The following is a 25,076-nucleotide window of genomic DNA, read 5'->3' as shown; positions in this document are numbered from 1 at the left end:
AATTTTCTATGATTTAGTGAAAAGTCCCAAAATTTTTGCTGTGAATTTTAGGGAACTTTACCTGCTGGATGTTACAGCAGCATTAGCAGTAAGCAGTAACAGATAAGACTGCTTCCTTTTTAGCGGTGGAAAGCAGCCACAGGAAAAGAGAGGTGGAGCTAAATCTTAACCCATTCACTTTTGAGAGTACTAAGGGCACAAGAATGCTGCTTTCATCAGAACCTTTAAGGAAAGGAAGAGAGAGAGGGAGAGGTCAAGGTGAAGAGGAGCAGCAAAAGAAGCTCTGGATGTTGGAAATTCTGGAATCCACTTGCACAAACAAGAGTAACCAGTATTCTAATAGTCTCCCTGTTTCTACCCTTGCTCCTCACACAGACACCGAGTGACTTTTTAAAACTATGAAGTAGATCGTGTCACTCCTTCACTCAGAACCCTCCACTGGCTTCTGACCTCAGAGTAAAATCCTAAGTCTTTACCATGGCCTAGAGCATCTCCCATGATCTGCACATCCTTTTCCTTCAGACCTCTGTGGTCTCACGTCACTATGGCTACCGGCCTTCTTGCTCTTCCTTAAAAACCAAGCACACTCTTGCACTTAGACCTTAGCACTTGCTATCCCCTTTACTTGAAACATCTTTCCCCCAGATCGCCACACATTTCCACTTTCACATCTCCTTCAAGTCTTGATTCAAATCCTGCCTTTGCAATGAGCTTACATTGTAAGCTCTCTATCCCCACTGGCACTACTGATATCCCTCCTGGCTTCATTTTTCTATGCAGCACTCATAACCATTCAGCATTCGTGTATTTATTTATATTGCATTGTTGTTACCTGAGGCTTAAGGTTGTTTGTGTTTGTCCCAGGTATAGGATAGATCTCCTTACATCAATATGTAGCCCTGCTGAGCTCAAGCAGAGCCCCTACTCAGGTTAATGTTTATCAGGGGAAATGAGGGCCTCAAAGTATAGGAGATAATAAGAAGAAACTTGACCAGGGTTGCTATAAAAAATGTTATCATCACTAAGAGTCCAGTTCTGCAGAAATATGAATGTGCCTGGGAGCAATTGGTGAGGTGTTGTCCAGCTTGGAAACAAGCAGGAAGAAGTCCCTTTCATAAACATTTGCTGAGACCTTCTCTCTGTCACGCACCACAATGCAGAAATAATAGCTGGCATGTACTATATGCCAGGAATTGTTGTAAGTTACTTTAATGCAGCTGCTATTCTTGTCTTCATTTTACAGGTGATGAAACTGAAGCACAGAGAGGTTAGGCAACTTGGCCAAGGTCACACAGTTTGCAAGTGGTGGCATTCCAACCCATGTAATCCGACTCCATACTTCATGCTCCAAACTCCTATGCTATACTTCCATGCACTGGGTACACGGCATTGAAAAATACAAGCAACTGATGTAATTAATACTTATCACACATAAGTACCTCATACAGTATGTTATAAGGTGAAATAAGTGCTGTGCACAAAAGGAAAGTAAGCAGGGGAAGGCGGGATATACCAGGCTGCAATTTTAAAGGAGGATGGTCATGGAAAATCTCACCAAGTAGGTTACAGTTCAGCAAAAGGAGTTTGGCTTCTCCACTGAGGACAATAGGGAGACATGGTAGGCTTCTGAGTAGAGGAGGGCTGTGATTAGAATTACCTTTTAGACCAATCTTTCTGGCCGAGGTGGAGAGAACAGACTTTAGGCGGATAAGGGTAAGAACTAGGAACAGGTCGACCTGTTAACTTTGGGCAAGAAATGATTGTGAGTTGGGCTAAGATGATAGCACTGGGAGGGTGAGAAATGGCTCGATTCACTGTGAAGCGGTATCTATGGGGCTTGCTGATGAACTGGATTTGTAGCATTGAGAGAGGCGTTCAAAAATAAGACCAAAGTTTTTGGAATGGTGAACTTGCCATTAACTGGGATAGCGTGAGAGCGAGAGGAGTAGCTTGGGGGGGGGGTGGAGTGGGGAGACGTGCCCTGAAACATAGTTAAATGGCTCCATAGGCATTCTTACTTATTGCAATGGTTTTTTAAGTGTCTCACTTTATTGGAACAAAGTCGGGCACATAGCAAGCACTGATAAATATGTGCTCAACGTTTACATGAACTAACACCGCAAGCCAGCTTTATTTTTAAATAAAGTAATGGGTAAAAGAGTCCTTACTGGGGAACGGCAAGGTGGCGGTCGCGTCTCAAGAAATCTTCCAGGTGAGAACCTCCGTCAGAGCAGGCTCTCTGCGCACGCGCGTCTCGGCGCACCCGCTGGGCGGGGCCGGGGAGCCTTGTGACGCAGCTACGCGCGGGGGTGGGAAGTGACTGTTAGGCTCCCGGCCTGCTCTCTTCCGCTGCCGCCGTGGGAATGGAAACATCTGCCCCACGTGCCGGAAGCCAGCTTGCGGCGGCGACGGCGCGCCACTCCGCGTCCTACCGCGCCAAAACCCTGCGGGTGTCATCGCGAGACGAACTCGCCGAAATGGCCGCATCCAGTCAAGGTAAGGAAGGGCGCGCGCAGCGCCGGCGCCACGGGGAGCCGCCTTTCTGAGCTCCGGAAGGGGAAAGGCTCCGCGCCTGCGGGTCCCAGCAGAGTTCCCCCGGGAGTTCTGGCAGTGCACGGGCGGGGAGGGCGTGCCAGTCTCGCCCCTGACCCAGCCGCTCCCAGGGTCCGGCCAAGGTCAGGCGCCAGGCTGGGACCGAACTGCCCCGGGGTGTTGTCTCTGGTTGGGCTCAGTCGGCCTTCCGGCGCCGCCCCGAACGGCCTCAACCCGGAGACATTCTGTCCTGGTTCTCGGAAGCGCTCTGGCACTTTCAGACTAAGGCGACTTCTTTTGACCCTTTGCACGTTCATCTCAGACACCTGGCAAAGCCTCTTCTGTGTGCAAAGGAGCCTTCTCTTACACTGTTGATGGTTTTGAAAGAGTAGTACACATGGAATTGTACTTTGAAATAGTTTTTTTATTCAGTCCGCGTAGTCAAAGAAGATGCCCTTATAATAAAATACAGAGAGGAGCATGACTTTAAATCATGTTTCTTTCCCTACTAATTACCTTGCTTCAGGTTCTATTCAGTTCAGGATTGGTTCACAAGATCCCATTGCTAAACACAGCCATCATCGAAAACCCAATTATATAAACCTAAAATCACTTAAATTATGTTAAAAATAAAGGCAGTGAAGATATTCAGAATTCATCACTTCTTAATTGTCTGCTATGGTATGCTGTCATCTATGCTCTTGATATTATTTATATCTGTGCTGTCCGTATGATGGAAATAACAGTGTGGTATGCTACTGTGCATCTTTTTCCAACCCTGCGTTCAGTGATGTCACAGTTCCATGATGTCACACTCGCAGGGAGTGAATACATCTGGAAATTGATGTACACTAGAGATCACCCCCAGCCGGTTGTTAATCATTGACCAGCACCCCACCGAAGTTAAGTGACTAAGGGGTTGGAATGCACAATGTAATTATTTTCTTGCAGAGTACATTTGCTTTCATTCACTTAAAATATATAGGTTGATTAGATATTTGCTTCTAGGGAATGGTTGTGAGAAATTTTGAGGTTGGCATCATGAATTTCAATCTTTATCATGGTGATGAACACATAATACTGTGATAATTGATTTCCTGGACCCATAAACAAGGCTAAATGACTTTTGTCTACATACTGGTTAACAGTGTTTGTTGAATAACTGAAAGAAGTTGGATGAACTAAACGTCTCTGAATTGATCCCCCTTTTGACTGGAGCCTCCTATTGAGCTGAGGGGCTTGGTAAAATTACATTAAAACAAAACTCAGGGGCGCCTGGATGGCGCTGTGGGTTAAGCGTCAAACTCCTGATTTCAGCACAAGTCAGTGATCTCAGGTGAAATGAGCCCTGAAATCCAGCCGGCAGTGCGTCCATCCCTGTGCTCAGCGGGGAGTCTGCCAGAGATTCTTTCCCGCTCCCTCTTCCTCTGCCCCTCGCCTGCCCCTCTCTAAAATAAATAAATCTTAAAAAAAAAAAAAAAACCCGACAAACCTCAAAACTCATTCTTGGTAGGTTTTTTTTTTTTTTTCCATTCTTGTTTTCAGTGATATTCTTTAACCCAGGGAGAGAATTTCTTCTTCAACACAGCAGTAATGTTTTAATGTTCTTTTGTACTGGTGTCTAATGTTACATTAGAAAAATAATTTTCATGTAACTACTTGTGAACCCATAGAATACCTACTTCCTCAAACATTCATATTTTGGTTCTGCTAAATTGGGATCTATGATCCATGTTGAATTATATTTTGTGTATGATGTAAGGTAGGGATTGCATTATTTTTAGTACAGATACCTAGTAGTTCTAACACAATTTGTTGAAAACACTCTTTCCCTGTTACATTGCCTTGGTGCCATGTTATTGAAAATCAAATGACTGTGTACATCTACTTGTGGACTCTGTATTCTCCTCCATTCATATATGTGTGTCAGTTCTACACTGTCAAATATGGTTGCTTTATAAGTCGACGTTAGGTAGCTGTATTCCACTGTAGCTTTGTAAGAAGTCTTGAAATTCCTTGAACTTTGTTCTTTTTTGTTGTTGTTGTTAAAGATTTATTTATTTATTTGAGAGAGAGAAAGCACGCTGCAGCGAGCAGGTGGGAAGGGGGGAAAGGAGTACGTGGGGAGGGGCAGATGGGGAAAGAATCCCAAGCCAACTCCTCAGTAAGTGTGGACTCCCACACGGGGCTCAACCTCACAACCCTGAGACCATGCATGACCTGTGCTGAAACCAAGAGTCAGAGGCTTAACAGACTGGGCCACCCAGGCACCCCAAACTTTGTTCATTTTCTCCAAAACTGTTTTGACCACTTGTGGCACATTGTATTTTCCTAAATGATTGCAGCAGTATCTTTCATTCTACCTGCTCTTTTCTCAGTGTGACTTTGACACTGCTCCCACTCGGTGATGGAATCTATATATTCCCTCTGGAATCTATGTGGGAGTTTGTGACTGATTCTACAGAATGTGGTGGAAGTAACACTGCATGGCTTCTGGGGCTAGGTCTTAAATAGTTAACAGCTTCTGCTTCGTCCTCAAGCTGCCTCCCTGATCTCTCACTGCCTCCCTTGGGATGCACCCTTGCGCCTAGGCACCATGCTGTAAGGAGATCCAAATTAACCCACATAGAAAGGCAGCCTGTATATGTGAATGTAGGAGATGATTCCAGACCTTCTGCCTGTAAGTCTTCGAGCTGATTCCTCAGACATCATGGAATAGGAATGGACTGTAATGCCATATTCTGTCTGAATCATGATCCACAGAATCTAAGAGCATAATAAATTATTGTTTAGCTCCATGACATTTTGGGGTAATTTGCCATAGTAACTAGAACACTACTCTAGGTAGTCCTTTGCATCTCCATATAAATTTTAGAACCAGCTTGTCAATTTCTAAATAAAAACGTACTTTTTGACTGGGATGGCATTGAGTCTGTAGATGGATATGGAGAGAGTGAACATCTTAAAAATACTGCCTTGCAAAACAAAGTATATATCTCCATTAATTTCAGTCATCTTCACTTTCTCTCTGCAGTGTTTTGTTCTTTACAGTGTAGAGGTCTTGTGCATCATTTCATTAGATTTATCCCTACATTATCTTCCCACAGAGAAAGGGATTGTACATTTTTCTAATTCTTTTTCCTTTCTTGGGCAAATCACTTAACCTCTGAGCCATTTCTTAATTATAAAGTGGGATTAATAAATAGTACCTTGTTTTGTACCTACTGTGTTCTGTGGATTTAATTAAGTGTACATGTTTATTGTTTAGCACATTGCCTGGTAAATAGTAACAGCTCAATTGAACATTACCTTTTATCTTTATTATCAGTGGAGATCCATATAGTGGTAAGAATTTGTGAATTTGTGAGCTAAATAGTATTGACATATTCTTGAAAAGGCGAGGCAAATGAAGAAAATCCATTTCATTTAGGATACATTATTATTACTATCAGATTTTATACATCCATTGGTTGTTTTTAAATTTGAGAGGAAAAACTAGAGTACTAATTCTAAATTGTCTAGTTATTTTTATCTCTAAGACATATTATTTGTTGATTTTAGTCTGATTTTCAAGTCGATAGCCACAATTTCAGAGTTAATTTGCCATTTAAAATAGAACATTTGCAGGTTCTTACTACAATACCCATTTCCTTAAAAATCTTTTAATCTAGTTAAGAACTGTGATTTATTGTAAAAGTAAATATTTTCTTATTCAGTATCTTAATTCTTGTAGGAAACTTTGAGGGAAATTTTGAGTCACTGGACCTTGCAGAATTTGCTAAAAAGCAGCCATGGTGGCGCAAGCTGTTTGGGCAGGAATCTGGGCCCTCAGCTGAAAAATATAGCGTGGCAACCCAGCTGTTAATTGGAGGTGTCACTGGATGGTAAGTGATGAGAAAGATGTCCAGTGTCTTTTTTTGCATGATTTGGTATTGCAGTTACAGGAACAATCTCCTTAACTAATGAAAACACATTGACTTTTGTGAAATTGATCACTTAATATGTAGCATTCATCTAAACATAGTATTTATTATATGCCAGGCACTATTTTGAGTATTTATGTATTTCATTTCCTTCTCACAACAACTCTAAAATTGGTACTGGATTGACTATCCTCATTTTTCTTCCAGTTTTATTGAGAAATAAATATACCTCACTGTATGTTTAAGGTATACAGCATGATGATTTGATTTACATATATTGTGAAATGATTACCACAGTAGGTTTAGTGAACATTCATCATCTCACACACATATAATAAAAAGAGAAGAAAAAAATTGTCTTCTTGTGATTAGAACTCTCAGAATCTACTCTTCTAACCATTTTCTTATATACCATACGGCAGTGGTTGCTATGGTCATCACATTGTACATTACCTCCCTGATACTTACTTCTAAGTGGAAGTTTGTACTTTTTTTTTTTTTTAAAGATTTTATTTATTTATTTGAGAGAGAGAGAGAATGAGATAGAGAGCATGGGAGGCAAGAGGTTCAGAGGGAGAAGCAGACTCCCTGCTCAGCAGGGAGCCCGACGTGGGACTCGATCCCGGGACTCCAGGATCATGACCTGAGCCGAAGGCAGTCGATTAACCAACTGAGCCACCCAGGCGCCCCATGGAAGTTTGTACTTTTTGACCACCTTCATCTAATTCCCCCTCCCCCAACCTCTTGCCTCTGGTAACCACAATTTGATCACTTTTTCTATGAGTTTTGTGTTTGTTTTAGATTACATATATAACTGAGATCATACAGTATTTGTCTTTCTTTGATTTCTCAGCGTAAGTTCTTCAAGGTCAATCCACGTTGTCACAAACGGTAGAATTTCGTTTTTTATGGCTGAATAATATTCCATGGTGTGTGTGTATATATCACATGTTTATCCATTCACCCACTATTGTACGCTTAGGTTGTTTCCATGACTTGGCTATTGTAAATAGTGCTGCAGTGAATGTGGGGGTGGAGATATCTTTTTGAGTTAGTGTTTTTATTTCCTTTAGATATATTCCCCGAAGTGGAATTGCTGGATCCTCTATGATAGTTCTATTTTTAATTTTTTTTAAAGATTTTATTTATTTATTTGACAGAGAGATAGAGAGCACAAGTAGGCAGAGAGGCAGGCAGAGGGAGCGGGAGAAGCAGACTCCCCCCTGAGCAGGGAGCCCTATGTAGGGTTCTATCCCAGGACCCCGGGATCATGACCTGAGCCAAAGGCAGATGCTTAACCAACTGAGCCACCCAGGCACCCTGTTTTTAATTATTTGAGACACCTCCATATGGTTTTTCACAATGGCTGTACCAATTTACAGTTCCACTATGAGTATATAAGAGTTCACTTTTCTCCACACCAAGAAGTAGAGAACACAAAAATACACAAATATTTTAGTATTTATATAGATATCTCATTTTCTTCTCACAACCACTCTGAAATTGGTACTGTAATTATGCTCATATTATAGGAACTCAGGCTCAAAAGGCCCAGGACCACATGGATAGAAAGTGGTATAATTAGGAGCTAGCCAATAACTTCCTCAATTGTGACACAATAATAACTTCCTCAATTGTAACACAGCTTATGGCGTCATTTGTAATAAATTCAAAAAGTTTAATAGCAGATTTAGTGAGGAATATATAATGCATCAATTTCATCTCTACTTTTTACATTTAAAAATGTTATTGTACAGAATAATATAAATACAGAACAGTACATATGTGTACATTTTAATGAATATATATAGAGCAGACACCTATGTAACAACCACACAGGTTAAAAAAATGTGATTAGCACCCCAAAAACTCTAGAGATAAATGCTGTACTGATTATTATGCAGTTCTTTGCTTTTCTTTGTAGTTTTAACACCAATTCTATCGGCGAATAATATACTATAGTTTACCTGCTTTTGAACTTTAAATAAATGCAATTATGTGTATTCTTTTGAGTCTTACCTTTTTTGCTGGATTTGTTTTGTATGTAGTTGTAGTTTCTTTGTTTTCATTTATATATAGAATTTCATTGCATGAATATACCACAGTGTTTTTACCCAGGTGATGACTGACATTTGAGTTGATTCCATTTTTGGCTAATTTAAACAGTGCTGATATGAACACTGTATAAATTTCCTGGTGTGTATATACGCACATTTTTGTATGGTCTATACCTAGGAGTTGAAATGCTAGGTCATGGGACATAACTATCTTCGGCTTTGCTGGGTAATGGCAAACTGCTTTCCAAAAGTGGTTGTAACAGTTTACCCTCCCAACAACAAGGATTGAGTGTTCCTGATGCTCTACGTTCTTGTAAGCACTTGATATTGCCAGACTTAAATTTTTGCTCGTCTGATAGTTGGATCTCACATGGTTTTCATTTACATTTTCCTGAGTAGTGGTGATATTGAATAACTTTTACCTATGTTTCTTGACCATTTTCGATCTCTTCTTTGATAAAGTCTCATTTTTAATCTTATGTAATTTTTCTGTTGTCATTCTTTTTCTTACTGAGTTATAAGAGTTCTTTATATATTCTGAATAGGAGTCCTTTGTTGGTTGTACATTTTACGGATATTTTCACTCATTCTACATTCTGTGATTGTCTTTTCATTTGCCTTTTGGTATCTTTTGATGAACTGATCTTATTTTTAATGTCAATTTTATTGATCTTTACTTTTAGGTTAGTAATTTTTGTGTCCTGTTTAAGTAATCTTTGCCTCCCCATAGGCTAGAACTTTATTACTTTACCTTTCACATTTACATTTATAAATCCACCTGGAATTGTTTTTTGTGTTTAGTTTGTAGTAGATTCCTCTTTTTTCCTGTGGAATACCCAGTTGTCCCAACTCAGTTTTTTTTTTTTAAAGGTTTTATTTATTTATTTGACAGAGACAGTTAGCGAGAAAGGGAACACAAGCAGGGGGAAGTGGGAAAGGGAGAAGCAGGCTCTCCCCTGAGCAGGGAACCCGATGCGGGGCTCGATCCCAGGACCCTGGGACCATGACCTGAGCTGAAGGCAGAGGCTTCACCGACTGAGCCACCCAGGTGCCCCCCCAACTCAGTTTATTGCAAAAGTTATCCTTTCCCCACTTCTCTGCCACACTCCCCCTGTTATATGTCAGGCATCTGTGTGTGTGTGTGTGTGTGTGTGTGTGTGTGTGTGTGTGTGTAACTGCCAATTTGTTTTTCAGGAATTTCTTGGCTATTCTTTATTATTTTTTAACAGTTTAATAAATAAATCAGCATTATCATAAGTTACACTTGTTTGAAGTATGCAGTTTGAGGGACGCCTGGGTAGCTCAGTCGGTTAAGCGTCTGCCTTCGGCTCAGGTCATGATCTCAGGGTCCTGGGATCGAGCCCTGCATCCAGCTCCCTGCTCGGCAAGGAGTCTGCTTCTCCCTCTCCCTCTGCCCCTCCCCCTGCTTGTGCTCTTGCTCTCTATCAAATAAATAAATAAAATCTTAAAAAATAAAGTATACAATTTGATAAATTTTGACATATACACACCCATAAATCATCACCACAGTCAGGGTCATGAACACATCCATCACTCTAAAGGTTTCTTTGTACCTTGTCATTATCCCTTTCATGGCCCCACCAACCACTGATCCGCATTTCTATCACTGTAGATTACTTTGCATCTTCTAGAATTGTATATAAATGGAATTATACAGTATGTGTTCTTTTTTGTCTGGCTGGTTTCTTCTGGTTAGCATACTAATTTTGAGGTTCATCTGGCTGTTTTTTTTTTTTTTAAAGATTTTATTTATTTATTTGAGAGAGAGAATGAGAGAGAGCACATGAGAGGAGGGAGGGTCAGAGGGAGAAGCAGACTCCCTGCTAAGCAGGGAGCCCGATGCGGGACTTGATCCTGGAACTCCAGGATCATGACCTGAGCCGAAGGCAGTCGCTTAACCAACTGAGCCACCCAGGCGCCCTGGCTGTTTTTTGTTTTGTTTTGTTTTGTTTTTTAATCAGTAGTTCATTCCTTTTCCTTGATGAGTAGTAGTCCACTGTGTGGATGAACCATTTTGTTTATCCATTTACCTTGATGGATATTGGTTTGTTTCCACTTTTGGGCTAAACTGCTGTGAACATTTGTGTACAAGTCTGTATAAACATATGCTTTTATTTCTTTTGGGTAAATACCTCGGAATAGTATGGCTGGAGATTATAGGTGGAATGCTTTAACTTCTTAAGAACCTGACATACACTTTTCTAAAATATGTGTACTATCTTGTACCTCTACCAGCAATGTATGAGGGTTCCAGTTTTTCCACATCTTCACTAATGCTTGGGCATTATGCCTTTTTTGATTACAACCATCCTGGTGGGTGTAAAGTGGTATCTCTTGGTTTTAATTTGTATTTCCCTAATGATTAATGATATTAGCATCTTTTCATGGGCTTATTTTTGCCATCCATCTATCTTTGATGAGGCATCTGTTCAAATCTTTTCTCCATATTTTTATTGGGATGTTGGTTTTCTCATTACAGAGTTATGAGTGTTCTTTATATATTCCAGATACAAGTTTTATATCAGATAAGTGATTTGCAAATATATTCTTCTCTATAGCCTTTTATTCTCAACAGTAAAGAACAGAAGTTCTGAACCTTGAAATGTAATTTATCAACTTTTTTTGTAGCTCTAGCTTTTGGTATCATGTCTGAGAATATTTTCCTTATCTAGGATCACTCTAGACAATATATAGGTTTAGATTTTTCATTAGGTCCATGATTCATTTTGATTTACTTTTTGTATATGTTGCAAGATAGGAATCCAAGTTCTTTATTTGCATATGATACCTAATTGTGCCCACATGTTTTGATGAATAGACTATACTTCTCTACACGGAATTGCTTTTGCACCTGTTTCAAAAATCAGTTGACTATATGTCTGTTTCTGAACTCTTTTTTTTAAGATTTTATTTTTAAGTAATCTCTATCCCCAGTGTGGGGCTCGAACTCATGACCCTGAAATCAAGAGTCACATGCTCTTCCCACTGAGCCACCCAGGTGCCCCTGTTTCTGAACTCTTTGTTTTCTTTTTTAAGTATTTTAGTTTTAGTTTTAGTTTTTAAGTAGGCTCCATGCCCAGCGTGGAGCCCAGTGTGGGGCTTAAACCCACGACCCTGAGATCAAGACCTGAGCTGAGATCAAGAGTCAGATGCTCAACCGACTGAGACACCCAGGTGCCCCTGAACTCTTTGTTAAGAGGATTTGTCAATCTTTGTGCTGGTATCACACTATTTTGATCACTGTGACTTTATAATAAGTCATGAAATTAGGTAAATCTTACAACTTTGTTCTTTTTCAAAGTTGATTTGAGTGTTCTGGGTACACAGCATTTTCATACAAATTTTAGAATAAGCTTGCTGCCAATGTCTACAAAAAACCTGATGAGATTGTTGACTGGGATTGCATTGATCCATAAACCATTTTAGATTTCTTTTAATTTCTCTCAGCAATGCTTTGTAGGTCTTATACATCTTATTTTTGATGCTATTGTAAATGGTATTTTTAAATTTCAATTTCTAATTGTTCATTGCTTATATATAGAAACACAATTGAGTTTTGCATATTGCTCTTTTATACTGCAGTCTTGCCAGAGTCACTTACTGGTTTGCAGAGTTTGGAGGTCCCCTCATGTTTTTTAATTTCCTGGGAGGATATTTGCCTTTATGCTTTCCCCCTGGAATCCCTTCACAATGTAGCCAGAGTCATCTTTTAAAGTGCAACTCAGGGATGCCTGGGTGGCTCAGTTGATGAAGTGTCTGCCGTCAGCTCAGGTCATGATCCCAGAGTCCCTGGATCCCTGCTTGGCGGAAAGTCTGCTTTTTCATCTGCCCCTCCCCCTGATTGTGCTCTCTCTCAAATAAATAAATTTAAAAGATCTTAAAAAAAATTAAAGTGCCACCTGAAAGTTTTAAGGGATTTGCTCAAGACCACAAAATTATTAAGTGGTAGAGCCAAGATTTGAATCAGGGTCTTTCTGAGCCTATGCTCTCTGCTTATATCATGTAAGAGTGGGAAGGAGGATCCCAAGGTAAGTAGGATCTGAACATTATTAGAAGTACATGTTTGTGTGCATTTGACAGCCTGTCAACTTGTCTGTTGTTGGTTTGGTTTTTGTAGGTGCACGGGTTTCATATTCCAAAAGGTTGGAAAGTTGGCTGCAACAGCTGTGGGAGGTGGATTTTTTCTCCTTCAGGTCTGTATGTGAAATATTCCTAGATGTTTGGAAATCCCCCTTGCCCATTAAGAATGTGGTATGAGGAGCTGTAATATAGTCTTGCCTATATTACACTAGAATAGCCTTTGCACATATTTTCAGTGTACTATTTGAAATGCTAGTGACCATTTGAATCAAATTTCATCAGTTAGTAGTCACATTTTGTTTCATAATCTATAACATGGGGACATAGTACATATTCCTTATCATAGCTCCTTTGGGTTTTTAAGACCATTTGAAATGTTAAATGTGATTTCAAAAATATGAAGTGTTATGCAAATGCCCTGTGATAGGATTTATTTTACATAGGGGACATTGATCCCAGAGCAGTCAGTGAGAAATGAGGGCTAAATGACAGTCTGATCTGATGTCCTCTTTTGTCTGTTTGACCCAGAGTTTATTTCAGAACTACTAGGTATCGGTTCTCTGAGGCTGCATTGTAGCATTGCTTTGCAGACTTGACTCCATGTTGGAATTACCTAAGGAGTTTAAAAAACACTAATGCTTGGGGCCTGCCTCATGCCCCCCAACACCTGATTTCATAGGTGGAAGGTGTGCTTGCACATCTAAGTATTTTTTTAAAGACTTTATTTATTTATTTGACAGAGAACACAAGCAGGGGGAGCAGCAGAGGGAGAGGGAGAGGCAGGCTTTCCACCGAGTGGAGAGCCTGATGTGGGGCTCGATCCCAGGACCCTGGGATCATGACCTGAGCCGAAGGCAGACGCTTAACGACTGAGCCACCCAGCCGCCCAGACATTACAAAATATCTTAATCTGAGTATACGCTCTGTTTCTTTTGGGGGCTCTGACTGACAGAAGCAATTGGTACTGGAAGTATCACCAGGAAAGATTCTCAAAATGGGATTCTGGTATTGCATGAGTCAGATATTCAAGGAGTACGGGGATGCCTCCTTGCTAGGGGGAGGTGGGTGGGACCTGGGGAGTCAGTGCTGTGCACTCGTGCTGTTGGTCACCAGAGGGAGAGAAGGATGGCGGGTAGGCATGATGTCATTTGACGTAGGGATCCAGTTTCCTTTCTTTCATACTGATACTTGTCCTAGCAGCATTTGGTGAATGTCTTCCTTTTCCCAATATTTGTAGTGTGGCATTTATCATATATTAATCCATATATGTCTGGATCTGATTCTAGTTTCTCTATTCTGTTTCACTGGTCAACTTTCGACCTTTACTAAGCCTTGATAGTTGGTATTACAGGTTCCTCCACATACCCTTCAGGAGTGCTGTGGCTGCTTTTATACTTTTTGCTTGAAGAGGCTTATCAATTATTTTAAAATATTTTATTGAAATTTTGATTGGAATTATATGGAACCATATAGGTAAATGTGGGAAGAATTAATATCTTTTGTGAAAATGAGTCATCTGTGAATATGTGCTTTCTCTCCATTTATTTTGGTCTTTAATGTCTTTGCATAGACTTTAAAATGTTTCTTCATACACATCTTCTACACTGTGCCTTGATTTCATTCCTAGATACCTTATACCTTCAGTTACACTGGGGCTTTCCTTGGCCACTCACCCTCAGCCCCAAGCCTATCTTCCAGTTGGACTCAGAATGATACAACTAGTAATAGGGAACATCTTTTCATATGCTTTACGACTGAGCCACCCCAGTGCCCCCCACATATAGCCTTTTTGGCAACGTGTCTATACAGGTCTTTTGTCCATTTTTTTAAATTGGGTTATCTGTTTCTGTACTCTTTATTTTGTTCCATTAATCTGTGTGTCTGTCCCTTCTCCAGTATCACACTGTCATCTTCATTGCTGTAGCATTATAGTAAATCCTAAAATCTGATAGTATGATTCCTCCAACTGTTCTTTTTAAAAATCATTTTGGCTGTTCTAGGTCTTTTGACTTTCCATGCACATTTTAGAACCAGCTCGTTTGTATACCTGCAAAGCATTCTGCTGGGATTGGGATTGGAGGAACTCTGTAGCTCAACTTGGAAAGAATTGGACTTCATTTTAAGTCTTCAATTCCATGTATAGGGCCTGCCTCTCCATTTATTTGTTCATCTTCAAATTCTTTAGCATTTTGTGGTTTTCAGCATGCAGATCCTATATGATTTTTGTTTAGATTTGTATCTAGTATTTATTTTACAGCTATTATAAATTTTATTTCCATTTCCAGTTGCTTCAATTGCTAGCAAAAAGAATGCAATTGATTTTGCGTGTTGATACTATGTGTTCTGCAACCTTGCTAACCTCACTTTTTCTAAACTCACTTTTTTTTTTTTTTACAAATGAGGCAGTATATTAACCCAGCATTTGTTCTAATGCTTCTTGGTGGCAGCTGCCCCCTGTCCAGCAATTCTGTCCAGATCCCTGTGTCCCTGAGGTGTCAGTTCACAACCCCCATCTTGGTCCTTTTCCTCCATTTTCAGCCCCACTAGGGCTTGGAGGACCCCACGGACCATGTTCTTGGAGCCTTTGCTGAAGTGGCCAAGAATGACCCCGTTTCTCTGATGTCCCCTGTGGATCTTGGTCATGGAGCCAACCCCAGCGCCACCCCAGAGGTGCAGGTGCCTTGCTGTGGAAGCAGCTCAGGTGTAGAACCAGTTCTCATAGGGAGCAAGCTCTTTATGTTTGGCCAGCCTGACAGGGTCCACCCATTCAGGGACTTTCAGCTTCCCAGACTTCTTGAGTCAGGCTGCCAGAGCTCTGACAAACTCCTGCTGGTTCACGTCTTCTACAGGGACTCCAGGCATCGTGCGGCCTCCGCCAGCCAGCCTAAACTCACTTGTTAGATACAGGAGTTCTTTGTTTTTTGATTGGATTCTTTGAGATTATGTAGACAGACATGTCTATGAATAGCAACAATTTGGCTCCTTCCTTTCTGATCTGGAGAACAGTTTCACTTTTTATGAGTAGTAATGTTTTGTTTATTACCTATATTGCAGATATTTTCTCCATCCTGGTTTGGGTGACTGATGAGTTGATGGTGCCATTAACTAAAATAGGAACTAGAGGAAGAGCAACAATGCAGGAGGAGACTGTAGAGAGAAGAGTTTTAGTTACAGATATTTTGAGAAATTCAGATAGGTATGACTTACCAAAACTTGGGTGGAGAGAAGTGATATTGATGAAGATTGATTGATGGGCTGTAATGAGTCTCTTTACTTCCTTGGATAACAATCCATCAGAAAACAACATACTTAAATAAGTTTTATCCTATTCACATATTCTCAGTAAAATTGTTTTCACTGAGTTTTAGTGTTTGTGCCTGCTGTCTTCATGAAGGGAAGTGGGCATATTCTATACATCTATTTGGATGTATTTCTCTCAGTACCCCTTATATGAAGTTGTTCCTGAGAAATCTCTGTGGGGCCATGTATTAGAAGATTCCTTTCTGAGCCGACAGTGATTATGTTGGCTGTAAGGTCTGTAAGGTTTCTTCATCTCACATCTTGACTTTCAATTCTGATTTTCTTCTTACCGTGTTATATTTTTAAGCTAACTTAAAACTTTCTAGAGAGGGATAAGAGTATACATAAGAGTAAAAGAATTGCCAGCAGTCATTGAAGGCCAGTCTATCAATCTGGCATCAGGCATAAGGCCTTGCATGTTGGGTGGATACTGAGTAGATGTGGAGTGAATGTCATTGTCATGCAATGAACTGGATGGCAAATGTCTCAAGAAATGGAAAGTCAGAAGGGTTTTTGATAATGTGCTTCAGTGATTTAATCATAATGAACAGAAATAACAAGCCTGTGTTTCTTATTTTTTGCTGTCATTATTGAAACTATAGCTTGCAAGCCATACTGGGTACATCAAGGTTGACTGGCAGCGAGTAGAGAAGGACATGAAGAAAGCCAAGGAACAGCTGAAGATCCGTAAGAGCAACCAGATACCTACAAAGGTCAAAAGCAAAGCAGAGGAGGTGAGACTTGTTTTGTTCACCAGCAGTGTGAAAAGAGTGCAGATAGTGGGTCACCCTTGGATGGAATATCTTTACTTTAGAGGCATTTGTTCAAAGCTGGGTAATTGAAGTGTTGGTGACTTTTATCAGTGAGTGAGAATGCAAAATGATACATTACATATGTGGATTGGTCATGCCTTGAGTTTGTTCTTGCAGCAAGTGGGATGTAGATGGTTTTAAATCATACTTTGTCTCCATGCACGCACTTCTCTGAAATGTCCATACTTTACGTGTACATATAACTAGCAGGAACGTCTAGCTCAGAGATTGGCAACCTTTTTTTTTTTTTGTAAAGGTCCAGATGATAAATGTTCTCAGCTTTGTAGGCCCTGTGGTCTCTGTCACAACTACTGAACCCCACCATATAGCATGAAAATAGGCATAGATGCTATGTAGACAAGTGGGTGTGGCTGTGTTGCAACAAAACTTTATTTAAAAATAGGCAGCTGGCTGGACTTGGTTTACAGTTTGCTAACCCCTGCTCTAACACATAAAACCAGGTTACATTATATTGGCTGGCACTTGGGAGGACAGAAGTACTTCCTTTTTAAAAGAATTTTGCTACTTTATTACCTTTGGAAATATGTTAAATGTGCCAAAGAAATAAGTGCACTGAAGTGGGGAGAAATAAACTAGGATCAAGGAGGCCTTGATCAGTGGTGTTCTGGATTCACAGAGAGAAGGGATGGAATAAGTGCAGAAGAGGGATTTAGATGTAAATTGAAACAGGCCTTGTCCTTCAAATATTGCCAAATGATGGCAACAAAATAAAACAGGTTAAACCCATAAGGACCAAGAGAATAGGAGAAAAATACCAGAAGACAAGAAATGTCAGCAAGTTTTTGGAAGTTGAAAAGCAGATAGATAAGGGGTAAATGAATTAGCCAATTAGAAAATACTGAACAGGTAAGTCCACCTCACCAGGTACATAATGGCAGTCCCAGTATGATGGGTGGCAGGCCAAACTGGTCCTTTGCCCAGACTGGAAGGTGGCATCTGTGGGGGCCCAGGAGTGCAGATAGTCCCTCCCACTTCTATCCCTGCCTCAAGCTCAGGGTTATAAAAGTGATACTTCTGTCATTTTGCCAAAACTGGACTATTTGCATGTTTACAAAAGTAATACATGATTGTTGAAAATTTCTTCAATGACATGGGAAGTATATATAATAAACAGTATAAGGTTAATGTTTTTTTTAAAACTAACTGTTGAGTCACAGAGGGAACTTGTTATAAACTAACCAAAAGGTTTGGAATTGGTTCATTCCACAAATTTTTTTATTCCTATTTGTGGCCTGGCACTGTCACAGGCCCCAGGGATAGTGGCTAGTTCCCTCCTCAGAGCCCATGCTGTTACTTGGGAAGCCAGGGAATGAGGATGATAAATTCAGTGTTTACCAATGAAGTCATCGGTGACTTCAGTGACAACAGTCTTAGGGGGGTGGTGGAGTTGAAAGCCAAACTGTAGCAAGTTGAGGAATGAGTAGGAAGTAAGAAAGTAAAGATAATGAATGAAAGCAATTATTTCAGGAATTTGTATGATTTTTTTCATTCCCCCTGATGGTAGATGGCAAAAGAGAATACCTCAAGTAGGGAAATGTGGGGTCCAGTCAAGTCAGAGGGCCAGTAAAAGTGACATAGGAAGTCAAAGGCATAGTGGGAGTAAGGATGCTAAAGAGTCCCAGAAGGATGGGGTAGTAGAGTGGAGCAGGTCAAGGTATGAGAGGCTTAAATGGGTGGGACATGAAGTCACTGTACTTGAGTTCAAGAAATGATTAGGCCAGGATACCAGATATGTTGTCCCGATGAACAGTGTCTAGGGTGATGGTTGTACTTGGGAAAAACAGCGAGTCTGACCCACTTGCCAAAGTTCTCTCTGAAATGGAAATTGATAGAGCATGGGAGTCAAAGGGTGCTGAGTGCATGTTCTGAGCTGCAGATGAGTGGACAGGAGAAGGTGGAAGTTTTGTGAATTTAAGATATCCTTATTTTAATCATCCTCTGATGTGGTGAGGTGTGAGAATGCAAATATATAGCTTCTACTCAAGAGGAAGCCTCGGGGATGGGTGAGGTAGATGGACAGATCAACTGATGGATGGACAGGATGAATGGATAGAGAAATTTGGAGGAGAGACTTCAGAATGAGCAGCCTTAATTGGAAAGTAGGTGTCAGGGAGAACAAAGGAGTGAAATTGGAAACTGAGAATTGCCTCTATAACTAGTTTATTGAATACAGCTTTAATCTTTCCCTGTAACTTCCCCTGTGAACTCTGTCCTTCCCTGTTCCTGAATGAATTCTCAGGCAGATTTCTTAGCTCTCTAACAGACATAACTGAAGACAGATTCCAAGGAGTTGCCTTTGGCTTTTCCTCCTCATCCCTCATATGGCCAGTCATCCAATCAAAGTCCCATTTTGAAAATATCTCTTGAATTTTATCATTTCACACTAGCATCCCTGCTACCATCTTGAGCCAGAGACCCAGTGGTGAGAGGGGATTGACATTGTTAAGATCTGATTCCTAATAATAATATCCCTGCAGAATAACCGATTTGTGCTATCTTCTGTTCCTAGGTAGTGTCATTTGTGAAGAAGAACGTTCTAGTGACTGGGGGATTTTTCGGAGGCTTTCTGCTTGGCATGGCATCCTAAGGAGGACAACTTCACTTTCATTATTCCTGTTTTTTTCCAAACCAGCAGCCTCTTCACTCCATCATAGGACATCAAGTCTCTCCTGCTGCTCCTCTTCTTCCATGACTTCCTCTCTGCTGTGGCATATCTGAATGGCTTCTGTAGGCATCTGTTGGTACAAGTTGATACGGCCCTATTGTGAACTTGATGGCAACGGAAGAGACCATAGACATTAGCTGTTCTCCCAGCACACTCCCCACTTGACTAATCTGTAGGTCAGCAAAAGTGTTCTTTTCCCCCTTCCATATAAGATACTTAACAGAGCATGGTATATAAGATGGCTCACCTTGGAGGATGAGTGGATCCTCAAAGGTTGTCCCAAACTTGATTTGGAAAAGAAATCACAAGCATATAGATACCTTATGTGCTGCATGGAAAGGAACTGAATACATTTGTCTTTAAGCATGAAAGACTTGTTATCTTGGTGTCTGCTTTCTTTTTTAGTTGGTTTTAGATTACAGAAAGAGAGCTATTTGTATACCTGCTGTAATTATCCTGACAAAAATGGCAGTATAAGCACTATAATTGAAAAATCTGAATATGGAATGAACTTGTGCTAAAGGTATATATGCTGAGCTAAAGGTACTGTGTTTGGTGGGAGACCAACTAATAGATACATCATCGGATGGTCAAACTTAGTGAATCATTTAGGGACATTAAGATATTATCCAGGGATGCTTTCCTCATGGCTATTTCCAAAGGGTTTTTTCATGGTAAAATAAGTGACTTTAGGTAGGAAAGGGAAGAAGCTCTTGGATTTTTATTTCATAGAAAAGGTTTTAAGTATTATTTCCCTCTTGTCAAAACATTAGGGATAGCCATGGCTCCTCTGTGCCAGATCTATTTCTTTATCTAGTTGGTATGAAATACCTCACATTTGAGCCAGAGTTTTAAAGAGGTGGCATTCCAGGCATTCAGAATTGAGAACAGTAGCAATAGCATGTGTGAAGTAAATTATTTCCACCATCAAACGTTCTGTCTCACAGTGGCCCCAACTCTTAGAATTATTCTTTAAAAAAGTTTATAGGTACACATGCTTAGACTCTTAGCACATTTTGTTGTCATGGCCTGTTACCATGTCTGCAACCTCAGCTAGACTATCCACTTCTGGAGGGTAAGGCTTGTGTCTTCACCATTTCACCCATGGAACTGAGCACTTAATAGGTGTTCAGGATTTGTTGATTACATGACTAATGACCTCATAATAATAAACGTATCCAGAAAAGGGACTGATCCAAAGAATTATTTGAGACTTTGAGTTCTGAGAATGCAGGAAACTTAGAATTAATTCCTAAACCTGCAGGTGATCTCTGCAAAATGTATGTTTTTAAGGCCTTCTTTTAAAATGTTTGCCTTTTAACTTGGGAAAAAATGGATTGAATTTGGAAATTGTAGCTACCAATGGATGTGTGGAACTTTTTAGATTTCATCTATCTGCATTTTTTCCCTCATTTTAAGGCAACGTAAGTTATTTTGCTTACAATATGTACAAACCATCCCCAAATCATAATGCTATGAGCCTCTGTGTTGCATATTTTTGTGTAAGAACTTAAAATGTTTTCACTTTTTATTATGGGAATTTTCAGACATATCTAAGAGAAAAGTACAGTGACCCTCATATATTTATCACCCACCTGCAATGACCATCAAATCATAGCTTGTTTTATCAATTGTTTTGAAACAAATACAAAATGTATCATTTCATTATATTTCAGTATGTGTCTCTAAAAGGTAAGAACTGTTTTTAAAAATCATAAATATAATACTCTACTATCATACCAAAAAATTAATAATAATTCGTTACTATCATCAAATATCCGGCCAGTTTTCAAGATTTCCTGTCTCTTAAGTGTTTTGCATTTGGTTTGATTGAATCAAAATCCATATAAGGTCTACCCACATTACATTCAAATGGTCTCTTAAGTCTCTTTTAATCTTGTATGTTCCTTTCTTTTCCTTTTTTTTTTTTTTTGGCCTGCAATATAGTTATTAAAGACATGAAGTTATTTGTTCCTTAGTTTTCTACATTCTGCGTCTGATGCCTGGGTCCCTGGGTTATGTCATATATGGCAATCAAGGCTGCAGCTCTTTGATGACTTGACCCAAGGGAATGGTTACCGTAAAACCTAAATGGCGTGTCCTGTGCTCCTTTGGGTTGCATGACAGGAAGAGTGGCCATTGGATGCCTCTCTAATGGGATGGGAGTTGCCTGTGATTATTGGCAATGACAACAGACATTAGCAGATCAATCTAAGCTTTCAGCAGGTTGTAATAGATAATAGACTGAAATAAAATCTCTAGGTTCCTGCTGAAGTTTCTTCCAACGTGGCTGCTTCTGGGACCTTGAAGTGCATGGTTAAGGTCAGTATTGCAGGTTGGTGTCATGCTGCTGCCATGAGAATGGTCCTGAGTTCTGCCCACCACTTGTGGCTGTGCGGTGCTCTGGTGTATATGTCGGATTTCAGCTAAGCTGAAGTAGGCGCAGGCATTTAGGGGAGCTTATCAATTGAGGCCCTTTTGCCAGCAGCTTTGTTTGAGATGGTGAAGGGGGAGGTTAAGATTTCTCCCAAAAGAACAGCTAGCTGCCAACCCTTCATGCAAAACCAAGATAACCAGGACCAGGTGATTGCACCCATGACTGCAACATTTTCATTTGATTAGCAAGGCCTGTTTAGTGAGGCACATATTTTTCTCTAGTACCCAGAGTCCAATAATGTGCTGGGCTTCTTTTTTAGTCGGGGGGGGGGGGGGGGGAGGGGGAGGGGCGGGGCGCTGAAGAGACTGCAGTTTTTCCTTGAATTAACAGGTATCCAGTGTGTTCAGGGTTTTGGCGCCCCCTGATGGCAGAGGTGTGGTAACACCACACTCAGGCCTTCTCTACTTGTAGCTTGGCCCGAATTGGAAGAAACTCCAATGACGCTGAGTTGTCTGACGTAACACATCCACACCTGGTTCCTGGAACACCTGCAAAGCTTTTCTCCCCTTTGCCACCCTGCCCCCAAGCACCCCACTGCGCCCTTTCTGTCCCCTGCCAGGCCACCACGGCCCCTCCCAGTGCCCTTGTGACTCTGGACCACCCTTTGATCAACTGTTGCTCCCGTGATGGGACTGGGCAGGATTGGGACATGGGGCCCGATACAGCAGAGCTATAATGCTTGAGTTCCTTCTCCCCAAAGTTCGCCCTGGTGTCAGTTTAGGTGCTGCCCTCTCAGTCTCAAAAAATAGACTCCAGTGTTGTCAGTCTCTCTAAGGCTCTGTGTACTCATTGCTGAGCAGCCTCGTGGTCATTAGTGTCACTGTCTTAACATACAGCATTTTCCTCCTGCTTCCCATCTGGACCGCATGTTTGCTCCAACCTCTTACCACTCAGCCTGGGGACATTCATCAAACAGCAGGGGTCTTGACTCCCCCACCTGCCCTACCACTGGGTAAGAACCCTCCTTACTGTACCTGGGCAGTTACTATCTCATGGATGATGGCAGAAGACAGGACATGAATAAAGTTGGAGAACAGTATTCTAGAAGGAATGAATCTTATGTAATTCTAGCTAACATGCTCTTGGGGTGGGTGCTTAAGGTATCAAAATTCAGTAACTGTATAGTTAACTATTATAAGAATGTTGTCTCCATCCTTCTGTTTGACATTTGTCAGCAAGATGGGCATGACTAATGGTTGGGCTCTTATTTGAAACCTCTACTTTTCTATAGTTTTGGAAAATACAATAAATCTCTGCTTGAAGAAATGGTATAGAGACGGATTTGAAATTTCTGAGTATCATTAATGTTTCATGATCATCTCAGTTTCTTCTCTGAAGGAAACACTTAAGGCCAGTTTTGGACCCTGTAAGCAAAATTAGACTGCTGCCCTCTCTGCTGCTTCCACCAACTTACCAGCTTGGTTTCTTTGTCATGAAGTCCAGGTATGGGGCCTTCTTGATCGTTTGCCCAATGTTAGTGTATCTCTTGGAAAATTGGTAAAAAAAAATATATATCTTATCCTGGACCTGATTTCCCAGAAATCATGTTCTGTGATGTTTGGTTCTTCTTCTTCTTCTTTTTTAAAGATTTTATATTTGACAGAGAGAGACACAGCGAGAGAGGGAACACAAGCAGGGGGAGTGGGAGAGGGAGAAGCAGGCTTCCCGTGGAGCAGGGAGCCCGATGTGGGGCTCGATCCCAGGACCCTGGGATCATGACCTGAGCTGAAGGCAGACGCTTAACGACTGAGGCACCCAGGCACCCCGTGTGATGTTTGGTTCTTCTTAAGGAATCATGAATTTTAAGAGCACTATTTTTCCTAAAGAAAATTGATAGTGTTGCACTTTTTTCACATTTAAAAAAACCTGTGAAGTCAGCTTATTGACTCACCAAAACTGTCTACCTTTCTGATTTTAAAATCGTAAGAAATGCTGTTAGGATTATTGAGAGCAATGGAATTTTACAAACTACTGATACCTTGCTCTCATCCTAAATACTGATTTTACTCGTCTGGGGTACCTTTGGGGAGCCTGAGTTTTTGACATGCCTCGTATGTTTCTACTGAGCAGCCAAGGTTGAGAACCACTGAAGCAGATTTGGAACCTGGTGCTAAAAATGTTATAGTTCTGCTGTTAACAAGTGACTACTTAGCAGGACTTTGAAGCCTTTTATATTAAATGCCATACAACTTTAGATGCCTTTCAGATACAAAACGCAAGTGTACAGTTTATTAAATGTTAGGAGTTGTGGGAAGTGGATGCAGGGAAGGGAGTTGTCACACTAGCATAATAGCAGATCAGGAGCTTTTGTCATCAATGGATGCTGAAGTTTTGGGATGAAAAGTAGTGGGATATGGCCCAACATATCACCCTCTCCACTGAGGTCTTTCAGTCACTAGTTAACCAAGTGATTAAACTTAGCACCACCAGCCCACTTACAAACTTCTTAGTCTCTAAAATAGAGGAGATGATAGTTCTCACCTTCCTAGTTCCTCCCTGGAGACTGAGATTCAGTGCTGTGGCCCCTAACACATAAAAAACACTGGATGAATGTTGAGCTTTTCTGATGGCTATTTTATTTTTCTATGTGTCATAATAGCTGAGAAGAATCAGATTTAAATTAATGTCTGCCAATAGATGTTAACTTCAACTGAGACGGGACTGAGTTTAAAGATAGGAAGGAACAATTTATTTGAAGCTTTAAAAGTCCTAAGTAAAGTAGTATAACATAGGAAAAAAATTTAAAACAGTCTGAAACTTTAGTTAATAAAAATACTTGTAATAAAGCACAGGAAAACAATGTATTTGGTCATATTGTGATTCCTAATGTAAATCCTAGCACTGCTATTGATAATTTTAAATGTAATTTACATTTGTATATGATGTAAACAGTTGGAAAATGTTTGATTAAATCGTTTCACTATTAACACAAGAGTTCATTTAAATGATTTCATGAGAACGGAGCATGGTTACCTTGGTTTGTGGACCAAACATCTTTAAGGCAGTGTTTCTCCAAGTCTCTCTAGGGAACGTTCACCCTGTGAGGTGCTGTCTGCAAAATGGGTACACTTTGGCAAGTACTGCATACAATAGTCCTTTTCAAAGAAACATGATTTACAGTAGTATATTGAAAGCTTTGAAGTCTTACAGGAGAGAAACCTGTTAACTTATGTCTAATCTAGAATTCCCCAAACCTATCTGACCACAGAAGCCTTTTGTCCCCCCTTT

The 25,076-nt window shown here is 40.5% G+C and overlaps 1 protein-coding gene and 1 pseudogene across 1 annotated transcript; one reads left to right on the top strand and one right to left on the bottom strand.

Moving 5' to 3' along the window:
• The first annotated feature begins 2,320 nt into the window (after positions 1-2,320).
• FUNDC2 (FUN14 domain containing 2) lies at positions 2,321-19,782 on the top strand. Its single transcript, XM_028094891.2, has 5 exons — positions 2,321-2,496; positions 6,266-6,416; positions 12,651-12,726; positions 16,516-16,647; positions 19,256-19,782. The coding sequence occupies exons 1-5, from the start codon at positions 2,364-2,366 to the stop codon at positions 19,331-19,333; spliced, it is 570 nt and encodes a 189-aa protein (XP_027950692.1). The 5' UTR covers positions 2,321-2,363; the 3' UTR covers positions 19,334-19,782.
• LOC114201924 (small ribosomal subunit protein eS19 pseudogene) lies at positions 15,041-15,475 on the bottom strand (annotated as a pseudogene).
• Positions 19,783-25,076: the final 5,294 nt, after the last annotated feature.

Source organism: Eumetopias jubatus, unplaced genomic scaffold (genome assembly GCF_037043125.1).
Source record: "Eumetopias jubatus isolate StellerSeaLion01/CBP00866 unplaced genomic scaffold, mEumJub1_p1.0 scaffold_60, whole genome shotgun sequence".
Classification (NCBI taxonomy): domain Eukaryota; kingdom Metazoa; phylum Chordata; class Mammalia; order Carnivora; family Otariidae; genus Eumetopias; species Eumetopias jubatus.
The sequence above is the reverse complement of the archived record's forward strand: the minus strand, read 5'-3'. Positions and strand labels throughout refer to the sequence as shown.